The sequence below is a fragment of the Octopus bimaculoides genome, chromosome 4 (assembly GCF_001194135.2).
Source record: "Octopus bimaculoides isolate UCB-OBI-ISO-001 chromosome 4, ASM119413v2, whole genome shotgun sequence".
NCBI lineage: Eukaryota > Metazoa > Mollusca > Cephalopoda > Octopoda > Octopodidae > Octopus > Octopus bimaculoides.
In genome coordinates, this window is record NC_068984.1 from 88538846 (window position 1) to 88550711 (window position 11866).

Below are 11866 nucleotides of genomic sequence, written 5' to 3' on the forward strand. Positions count from 1 at the left end.
GAATTATGTACATTATTTACATTTGACAGATATTTGTCCTGGGTTCTCATTTGTAAGATATTTTTTGATGTTATTATTATTATTTAGGTCACTGTCTGGAATCGAACTCGAAGTCTTGGGGTTAGTAGCCCGTGCTCTTGACCAATACGCCATATGCCTGTGGGCAATTATGGAGTGAATTTTAGGGCTTATAAATCTAATATTTTCCTATCCTTCCTTAATACTGGTTCCCATATGCTATTCATATCTGCACTCGGTCTGCTTAGGAGGTTGTTGTGTCCTATCATATGTACTGCTTCTTTTAGTTTTCATATTTTCCAGTGGTGTTCTCTGTTTATTATTTTAACTTCATCCTACAGGGGGATGAAGTTAAAATAATGCTAGGACACAACAACCTCCTAAGCAGATCGAGTGCAGATATGAATAGCACATAGGAACCAGTATTAAGGAAGGACAGGAAAATATTAGATTTATAAGCCCTAAAATTCACTCCATAATTGCCCGTTGGCATATGGCGTAGTGGGTACTAACCCCAAGACTTCGAGTTTGATTCCAGGCAGTGACCTGAATAAATAATAACAACATTGAAAAATACCTTAGGAATGAGTACCCAGGTTCGAAATTTCCCCCAAGACACCTGATGAAGTCTGGAGGGTATATCAGCTGAAACGTTGTTAACAACAACCAAGATGAGGACAAATATCCATCAAATGTAAATAATGTAATATTTTCTCTTAGGTAGATATGGGAATATATGCTTTGAATTATAAGCAGCTCTAATAATAGTTTCAAATTCTGGCACAAGGCCAGCAATTTCAGGGGAGGGATTTAGTTGATTACATCAACTTCAGTGTTCAATTGGTGCTTATTTTATTGACCCTGAAAGGATGAAAGGCAAAGTCGACCTCAGCAAAATCTGAACTCAGAATGTAAGAAATGCCATTAAGCATTTTGCTGCTTGCTGTCTTAAGCAGCTCTAATAATGTAAACATTACCAATGTCACATACTTAATGTGTTTTGTTTATGCCCTTCTAAATCGTGGGACTGTATCAGGGGGAAAGTTCCTTTAAGATGCTGAGTCTTAAAAAATACTGCATACCTCAAACCAAATAAGACAACTTGCTCCATAGGAGTAAGAGAATGATGGATATCAATATTCCGCTGTTATTTCAGCTCATTGGCAATGTACGTCCTAGTCACTTCAAAACAAAATAATCAATATCCATTGTTCTCATTCACCATGGGACATTCTTTGAGTAGTTTTTTCCCCCCTCAAGCTGCTTTTGTATATCATGTTATGTCAACTGTATTTTAATTCCACAGCCAAGAGGCTATTAAATAATTTGGGGATAACCTTAGTGTTTCAATTGGATTTTTTTCGAAATAATTGCTTTGAAGGATTTAGTAAAATTTGTTTTTCTTTTGCAATTTATTTTGTGTGAGAAACCAAATGAAAGATAAATGTTTATAAGCTGAAATTTTGATTTATTATTCTTAAATCTGAAGACATGAATAAAGAAAGTTTCAGGTATGATGGGTAGTTTAGGACTGAGAGAGTTATAATGTAGTTCTTCAGGTAATGTATTGATTCAAATTTTCCCAACAAGCCTATTAGTGTAATTCTTCCTTCAGAACTCTTTAATTTCAATTTGGACCAATGTTCTTTTATAAAGCTGTGCAATGATTTCTCTTCCTACTGAGTTATTATGCTAAAAGTGGGCACTTTTGATAATGATATTATATTTTTATATTATATATATTTTTGCCTCCTAATCTATGTTTAACTCTTCAGCATTCAGAATACTTTGTCAAATGTAATGCTTATTTATTCATATTGTTTTGAATTAATCATGTATTATCTCTTGGTTTCAAGATGCCAATGATGCGATTGTAAATTTCTAGAATGACATTATATGGTATGTGTGCAGGTGTGAGAGGCTGGATCTAGCCAGTTTGAACCTAAAACAGGTAGAATATTTGAGTAGAATAGGGCAGCTTTAAATACTAAAGGGTTAATGTAATGGAAAATACTACCCAATCACAGATTATGAATACACCTAGTGAGAAACTAGAAACCAATAAGCATATTTTTTTTATTAACAAACTTTGATACATTTGCTGAGAAGTTTACAATCTGTTATATTTCTCATGATAAATAATAAATTCATTTGACATGAAGTAATACCTTCTTACTGATCAATGATAGCATGAAATCCAGTAACTAGTATTTCTCCCACTTCTTGTTCTTCTAGTAGTAAATATATGTAAGATGTAAAGCCAGCAAAACATTGCATTAGAACATTTCACTTACCTTTCCATTAATTTTGTGATCTGAAGATGAACCATGGATAATCCTGGTAAATCTGGTGTCCTTACCAGTGTCACTGTCAGCATAAACTGCAGTAACTGAAGCTTTGTTGGAGGCAGGCTTACCAATGGGAGCACCGTGAATAAGATCCTACAAAATCAAAAATAAAAGACAATAAAATTTAATGACCACAAATTTATTAAGCAAGGAGACGAAATGCTTGTATAGGCAAGTAAATACAAGTATGTGTATCATGCTGATTGATTAACATGTATTCTATACATACTTTATCTGAACCACAATTCTACCTCACAATAACTTTATTGTGAAAAGGCGGTGAGCTGGGAGAAACGTTAGCACACTAGGTGAAATATTTAGCAGTATTTCGTCTGTCTTTATGTTCTGAGTTCAAATTCCGCTGAGGTCGACTTTGCCTTTCATCATTTCGGGGTCAATAAATTAAGTACCAGTGAAACACTGGGATTGATCTAATCAACTGGCCACCTCCCCCAAAATTTCAGGCCTTGTGCCTTGAGTAGAAAAGAATAACTTTATTGTGCATATTATTCACTGCTTACTCAATGGTGATGACAATATGGTGAAGAAGTATAAATTATAGACCTTGCTGTTAAAGAAAGAAACTTATAAGTAGGAAATATATGTGACAGATATACTGGTCATTCCATCACATCATATATTGTTAGGCTTCCTTTGACTATCAAATCAAAAGTATTCCAGAACCTTTTTTTTTTAATAAACAAATGACTTTTATTTCACATCACAATTTCTTTTTACACCAGCTACAATCTTGTCTAATCTTCTACAAGTCTTTGTTTATTTTCCCAGAAAGTGCCCACTGTTAAGCTGTGTCTGTTCTGCTGCTACTACAATGACTTTCACTGCTATGAATTTACAGGCTGTAAATCATTAACAGACAACATACTTATTTTCACTGTTTAATTGTCTCACAAATAGTGTATTAAATATTTTCATTCTTCTCTAGAACTGAATGTCATCAGCCTAAATTATCAACCTGTTGCAATCCAAAATAAATACTGGTTTCAAATTTTGTCACAAGGCCAGCAATTTCAGGGAAGGGAATAAATTGGTTAATTCAACCACAGTGCTCAACTGGTTCTCATTTTAATGACCCCAAAAAGATGAACAGCAAAGTCAATCTTGGCAGCATTTGAACGATGGATGAGACAGTCCAAAATGAATATTAATCTCACAAAGTTATCCCTACACTCAACTGATAATAATTTGAAAAAAATTATAGATACAGTCCCTCTTATTCACCAATATCATGAGAAGAAAGGATAAGATAGCAAAGCTGTGTCAAAACAATCACCATTGAAAATAATTAGTATCCTAAGAGGCCCAATCTGTAATGTGGTTGACATTTGGAAGGGCATCCAGCCGTAAAAACCATGCTAAAACAGATCTCACCAGTGCTGGTGCCATGTAAAAAGTACCCAGTCCACTCTGTAACATGGTTGGCATTAGGATGGGCATCCAACTGTGAAAAGAGACAGTGGAGCTTGGTGCAGTCCTCTGGCTTGACAGCTCCTGTCAAACTGTTCAACCCATGACAGCATGAAAAATGGACACTAAATGATACTGATAATGTTTATTAGTTTATTTCCAGTTAACTATTTCAAGTAAATCACAACATACAGGAAAAAAGAAAAGGTACAGTACTTTCAAACTTTTTTCTTTAGCTTTTAAGTTTAAACTGATGGTTTTAATCTTGAAATGCCACTGAGAATTTTCATATTTGATTTGCTGTTCTAATTTGCATAATTTAATCAGAAACGTAAGTGCACTGTCTATTGTCATTGCATAACTTCCAGAGGAAAATGTTGTACAGAGCAATGTATCAAAATATCATGTTATCTCAGACCTAGTCTGAATGTTTACAACAGAGTGAGCTCCACTGAAAGCTACCAAAGATTAGACAGTGATGTTAAACCAACTGATAGATTAGATCTATCAGTCAAAAACAGGTACAGTCCAACAGATTTCCTACAGCTTCTGTCAAGACAGTTTAACACATTGCTTTAGTACAGATTGGAACGGAGTTTATTTGTTAATTAATTTATCTAACTAATGAGTTCAAATTTTGGCACAAGGCCAGCAATTTTGGGGATGGGGAAATGTTGATTACAACAATGCCTGAGCTCAACTAGTACTTATTTTATTGACCCCGAAAGGGTGTAAGGCAAAGTCAACCTCAGTGGAATCTGAACTCAGAATGTAACAACAGATAAAATGCTACTAAAGCATTTTCCATTGACATGCTAATGATTCTGCCAGCTTGCTGCTTTAACTTATCAAATTATTGAAAAATATTTTATGTTCAAGAAACCTAACAGTATTTTAATCATAACTGCAACTTCCCTCATTCCATCAAATTATTTCAAGCTTCTGAGATGTAAACACCATATTTCCTTATATAAATATATAACAATTGCTCTTGAGTTTCTGTTTATTGATGAATCAACAGACGATTATCAAATGTAAAGAGTAACTACAACAGAAACAGTTGAAGATATTTCAGCTGTGACTTTCCCATTTTTTAAATTTTCCAGGCAGTGTATCTTGGAGTATATTGTACAATGCGTCCTTCATTTTCAAGATGGAAGGGTGGGGTAAAGAATATTTGGTTTCCATTCTAACAGGTGGAGTAAACATGCAAAGGCTTCAACTTTGGAGAGCTCTGTGGCTGTCATATCAATTTCATTCTCAATTTTTATGAAAAAAACACAAGCATGGCCATGCTTGCAACATGATCATGTGATTTTAAGTTTCTGTCTCATTCCATTGCACCCTGGGCTGACCAATGCATTTAGAGTGGAACTGGTAGATAGAAACTGTGAAGCACATCATACATATATTTTGTTCTGTATGTTTTCATTAGACTATCTAAATGAAAAATAGCATCTTTGTTTACATTCTTCAGTAAACAAGTCCTTATAGTTTTAGTGGCGTTGTTACTTTCAATATGTAAGGATAAGAGTAATAAAAAAAATCTTACTTAGAAAACAAGGCTGGTGACAAGAGCATCCAGCTATAAAAAAATTCATTTTAACAAGCTTCATATAATCCATGCCAGCATGGAAAAATGGACATATAAATTATGATGATGAGAAGGAGAGTTATGTGGGAAACAAACTGAAAATTCGTTGATGCAAGATAATGAAAAAATGGAGAGAGTGTACAACTTATAATGATGTTTTGGAATAACAAATATACATCTGAAGGGATTTATAACTTCTATCTTTCAAAAGATAAAGAAAAATTTTGATAGTCAAATAGTAAAAGCTTGTCAAAACAAAAACAATGTTATCATTAAGAAACAAATCACACACAGATTTATTATAAGGAAGTATGCTAAATAACTTCTGTTTTCTTTTAACCAATATAATCCAAAATTTTACAAAAGAACATTAAACACTTGAGCAAGAAAGTCAACAGATGAAGTTTCAAACTTGTTGAATAGAAAAGGCTTCCAAAGATTGTTGCCTAGGTTTGTCTTAGCTGAGCTGTGATGGTTACTGAGACCATCAACAGAGTGATTCATAACAGATGGTTCAGAGCCAGAAATTTGTAATTGTTTATATTATTTTGGGAGCTTTTGTATATATTTCAATTAATATAATTACCATTAAGTAATTGAGAATAAATTATTTTTACTTACACTGAGCTTCTTTACTCTGAGATTGCTTGTTTTCTCACCCAGCACAAAGCTGATAGCATCCATCAAGTTTGATTTTCCTTGTAAAATAAAAAGCAAAAAATAATGACTTTGAAAAGTCATACAATGATAGCATGTATAAATTAAAGCATTAGTTTTAGCATTTTCTTTAAATGAAAATGTATTAACTGTAAAGAAAATAAGGCATTTGATGAACCAAAACAGATGTTTATTCTACAAATAACCATAGTCAACTAGACAAAGTTATTTGTCAGCAGTTTCTACTTCTCTCCCTACCCTGTAAACTTTCTGATAATCTATACATTTTCTATGTATATGACACATTTCAAGACATCTAAGTATTTAAGTCACTTGCAGATACCTTTATAGCACAACTGAAGTTCCTCATCACTTTCTTACTGATAATTCTCAGCAGAGATTCTTTAAAATAGACCTATTTCTTTGTAAGACCAGTCAAAACATAACAGTGGTAGTGTTTGATGTTTTCTGAAGCATTGAGGTATGGGATTCAGGGTCTCCAAGACTTCCAAGGATGCACCTCACACAAAGCATGTTGAGAGTACAGTCACTGTGTGAATGTTGTGAAGTCATTTTATCAGTTTGGCAAGTAAATTTTCTCCTGCTTAACCACAGGTTTGATCAAAAACCTTTGAGCTAAGGTAATATCAGCTAAGATCATATTATATTGTTGAATTTATTTAGAACTACATTAACCAAGATGTTCACTTCTTATACCTAGTAAGAGGTTTCTTTCTTGGAATTTCAAAAGTAATTTCTGAAATTGTTCATTTCATGAACACATTGTTTCCAGCTTGGAATTAAAAGTATTGATAAATGTAAATTCATTCATAATCTGGTCCATTATATTTGTATTAAGACTGATAAGGACTAAATAATAATACACCTAAATTAATGCACCTAGTGGATCAAATCTAGAGTTTTACTTTTTCTTTAACACGAAAAATACCAGAAAACATAGGCAAAATAGAAATCAAAAAGCTATGGTCAATATAATTCCACTACAAATGTTAAATGTAAAACCAATAAATAGTCCCATTTATTATCTGAAACTTCCTACACTGAAAGAAGAAAAAGGTGGTACTTATTAGGATTTTGAAAAAATTGCTTATGATGACTATTACTTCATTTGTTTATCTCTAGACTCATTAAAACACATGACTCTCTACAAGGCTTAAAGGAGACTCACAATAGAGTACTGCTTCAACATTTCAGAGGCTGATGCTACTGCTTAGCATCCAAAAGAAAGCCATCTGGTTGATCAGCAATAGCTCACTCATCTACACATTTCAACCACTACCCCACAGACATGCAGTTGCTTTCTTTTTAATTTTTTACTGCACGCTGTCTAAATAAGCACTAACCACTATGTTGATCCCTTTCTGTATAGATTGGCAGAAATCTAAAATTCCCAATTTGCTCACTTTTTACCTGCAGGTATCAAAATTGAAAATAATCTACATCAATTTTATAAGTCACTAGAGGGCTTTTGTGAAGGCCAAAAGCATACCAGCTTCCTTCTGATTAAACTAAAAAAAAAAAAGCATATTTGACATTTTTCTTGGTTCCTTTGTAACTGGTTGCCTATCCAGATGTTCTTTGGTAAGCAGTCACCATTTTATTCAGTGTCTTCCTCGGGTTCATTGAACCATTTCTTTTGCATGATCCTTTTTGGACTCCCAAGAAGATGATTTCAAGGAGGCTGCTTCTCATATGTTATCTCAATGTAGCACCGATTCAAATTTGAATAAACACAACAGAGTTTACCTTGTGTACTTATAAGTTCTTTTCACATGTAAAAGATTAACCAGCCAATATGGGCTGTGAATCAGTCTGTTGATTTAGTATATCTTTATTTGGAGATACAAGTACTTTGAAAATACCTCACAGAGTGACAACCATGCCCTGCATAGTTACAGGCTACTTTTTGGTAAGGCACAGTACCCATTCAGCCACCCTGCTGGGGATATAGGGATGTCATGGGACTGCAGCATGACTGATTGTGAAGAGGTAGTGCAAGAACTCAAGCCAATGGTGCTTCTTACATTGATGCTGAGTGGAAGAATCCTAGGATCACCAAGCTGTATCAAGAGAGTGACTGCAACACATCTGTAGGGGTGGCATCCATGGTTGTGTAGTCAGATAATAAAGGATTCGCTAGGACTCAAGCTTCCAATTCAAATTCAGAATAATGGAATAGGATGGGGACAGAGTCATGAGAATCCACAAAAACAGCAGAAAAGAAAAAAATGGAAATGATCACACAGCATTATACATGATGCTCACCTGTTGAAATATGTCCTTAAGTGGTTCAGACAGAGCATCTTTCACTGCCTGGATATACTTTTCTATCTCTTGTTGGTTAATGTTACTTCCTTGATATCTTTATATTTTAAAATCTCAATAGGATATGCTTATCTTGTTATATATAAGAGATTACATTCTGCATTAGTGCTGCAGAGTGATGACAAAAAAACAAAAATGTTAAGATGTTGTGCTGACTGCAGAACTCAAGATGGTTAACATCCTTTCTCATTCATAGTAATGACACCAAATAAACCAAGATAATTCAAACTGCCAAAAGTGAGCAAAAGCTCCTACTGAGAGATGTTACAAATTGCATATGTACAGTTTAGAATTTAACTCTAGGAGAGTCCTTCTATGATATGAAACTGGATCTTTACAATTATTCCAGTTTTTCTAATAGCTTTCCTAACCAGAAACACGTGAAATCTGATATTTCCAGATAAGACTCACATTGCCAGGCAAGCAAGCTTAGTTTGCTCTTGGTTGAGGCAGGTTTATTATTGTTCATTTCTTGAAGCCCTTAGGCCAATTATAATAGACCTTACAATCTATGCACTTAGTTTGAGGGGTTGACTATTCTTTTATTGGCTTCCTGTCATAACAGGACACCACTTTCAATTATACTGACCACAGCAATTTGTCAAGAACTCATTTTAATGAATGTGTAAGTTTTATCTCTATAACAAGTAACATCTTTTTAACACATTGATTTACACTGGTATCCAAAAACACATTATATATGGTTGTGTAATTAAGAAATTCACTTCATATAATATAGTTTCAATTTCAGCCCCACTGAACAACCTATAAAACAATGAATATACGATGTTTCAGCACAGTTCTTGTCAAACAGATTTCACTCACAAAGTACTGGGCAGCCTGAGACAAGGTGGTCACAAAGCAAACTTCTTAACCAGTTATATGCACATATAGTTCTGCCTTTTGCTTTGCTTTAACTCGTGCAGCTGTGCTTAACCTAAACTCAAGGAACAAACAGTGAGCAGCAAGATATCTTACTAACTTAACAAAACATAAAGATAGCTGCCACTATTGTAAGCAACCCTTGATGCCTTGCTCTATACCTATTTAGTATAAATTTATAAATGGTAAGTTGCTGTTTCTTGGAATGTTCTGACAAAGCTCAATTTTCTTCTCTAGGAAATAAATTCTGGGAAAAAGTTTTTAAGAATCAGCTAAATTCGATACATATTAAGATAGCTGATATATCAGTGATATCGCAGGAGTTGACAGCATAAATGTTTTTTAACATACGAAGCAAAAGGCTTGTGTTCACAGTCCCAATGAAAATAGTGTTTTACACTAAGGGTGAATGTGTGTGTGTGCATGCATGAAAATGCATGGTTCGATTCCTGGGTTGTGCAAAATGTTGTGTTCTTAAGCAAGTCTTTCATTTCCTACTGTAATTCACAAAGCTGAAAATGAGAACCAGCCCTATCTTCCTCCAGCTGTCATATTTTAGATGTATTGTTGAGTTAAGAGGGTCTGTGCCTACACATAACTATATATATATATATATATAAAAATATATAAAGGAGGCCACCAGGTGGACTACTAATGTGCTAGAAGAAGATCACATGCCATGTGTCTACTAAATTCCCTTTGAGAATTATTCGGTCTTAGTAGACACATGACATGTGATCTTCTAGCACATTAGTAGTCCACCTAGTGGCCTCCTTTATATATATTTTTATATATATACAATAATCCTTTGAGATCTCAGATATTTTTTCTGAATCTCCCTGATTCTTTTAAAGTGCTTGTTCCTTGGTATTAAATTGATATTAATTAATATCCAATTTTTTACCCTATTGTTTAAGTATATATCATCATCATCATCATCGTTTAACGTCCGCTTTCCATGCTAGCATGGGTTGGACGATTTGACTGAGGACTGGTGAAACCGGATGGCAACACCAGGCTCCAATCTAATTTGGCAGACACACACACATACAAAAAAGAATGCAAGCATAACTGTGTGGTCAAACAGCTTGCTCACCAACTACTTGGTTACAGGTTCAGTCCCACTGCATACCACCTTCAGCAGGTGTGTTCTAAACCCCTGGGACAACCAAAGCCCTGTAAAAAGGATTTGGAAGATGAAAACTAAGAAACCAATCATATACTTATGTATGTGTGTGTCTCCTTGTCTTAATATTGCTCAAGAGTTGTAAATGAGCATAATTTCCAGTCTTCCAATGAAAACAGGTGAGGTTTGGTGACAGGAAAGGCCTCCAGTTGTAGAAATTATGCCTCAACAAATTCTGTCTGACCCTTGCTAGCATGGAAAAGTAGATATTAAAATGTAAATGATGGCCACACACACACACACAAAACCTTTATATATATATATATATATATATATAACACTGAACATTTTGGGTCTTACAACATACTCATCTAGACAACCAAACATAGATTGATCAAGTGTAGTGTGTATCCAAGCAGCATTCTACTGACCCCACCTCGTTTCAACCAGAATCATCTAGATGCTTTCTCAGTTGCCTGATGGCTCTTTTGCTCATACCTGTAATATCCTGGGTTCCAATTGGCCTTACTCACGGTACAACATGCAAACACTCAACTGCCAAACTCCAATGTCAAACACCTCGTTCACCACCCATTCTTGTGATAGTCCTTTACCAACTCCTAGTACTAAACCACTCTTCTCTTGCACCACTTGCAACATCTCCTTCCAAGGCAATTAACTCCCAATAGAATTAGAAGCCTTGTTTCAGAAACCAAGAGACCTGATCTCAACAAGGTCTGGTAATTCTTTCAGTTTTCCTTTACCAAATCCTCTCACAAGGCTTTGGTCGGCCCAGGGGTGCCCATGGTTCCACGCAATGGGACTGGACCCGGATCCATAAAGTTGGGAAGTAAACCTCTTATCCCCGGCCATAACCTGGTGTTAGGAAGGGTATTCCACTGTAAAACACACGCCAAAAACAAGACACTGGCACACGACGAGGATCTTCAAGCATCCAACCCATGTCGGCATGGAAAACGGAAGATGATGATATATAAACAATTTTCAATCAAAAGTTATCATTCTAGCTTTCCTGCAATGTATGAAAAATTATATTCAAGCATAAAATATCATTTCTACTATTTGAAAACAAAATGATGCTAAACAATTTTTCAATCGCTTACATTTTCATGAAAACAGAATTTTTCAAATCCAGCTATAACAACTGATAACAACTAAACAAAGTAGACGAGTTTTCAATAAGAACTGAAATAGTTGCATCTTAAACGGGTGAAGATCTTTATATTAACCAGTATTACTACATGTACATTAGAGCTACTAAGCCCAGTGGTCACGATGATACTGCGATTTCGTCACATTTATTTAAGGTACACGACACCTTTTTTTTATTTTTCCACACCGGAGGAAAATCTGCTATGCCGTCTCGCACTCTTCTGCTTAAAGAATACGGACTTTGATATTTCTGTCAATTGTGTTAGTTAAATTTTAAACTTCGCAATCCTTGAA

General features: G+C 34.8%; 1 protein-coding gene across 1 annotated transcript in view; it reads right to left on the reverse strand.

Moving 5' to 3' along the window:
* LOC106869447 (structural maintenance of chromosomes protein 1A) overlaps nucleotides 1-11866 on the reverse strand; it is a 56124-nt gene that overhangs the window by 42083 nt on the left and 2175 nt on the right. The window contains exons 2-3 of the mRNA XM_014915197.2: nucleotides 6010-6086; nucleotides 2313-2459 (exon numbers count right to left, since the gene is read on the reverse strand). Of these exons, the coding sequence (XP_014770683.1) occupies nucleotides 2313-2459; nucleotides 6010-6086 (224 nt within the window). The remainder of the gene's footprint in view (nucleotides 1-2312; nucleotides 2460-6009; nucleotides 6087-11866) is intronic.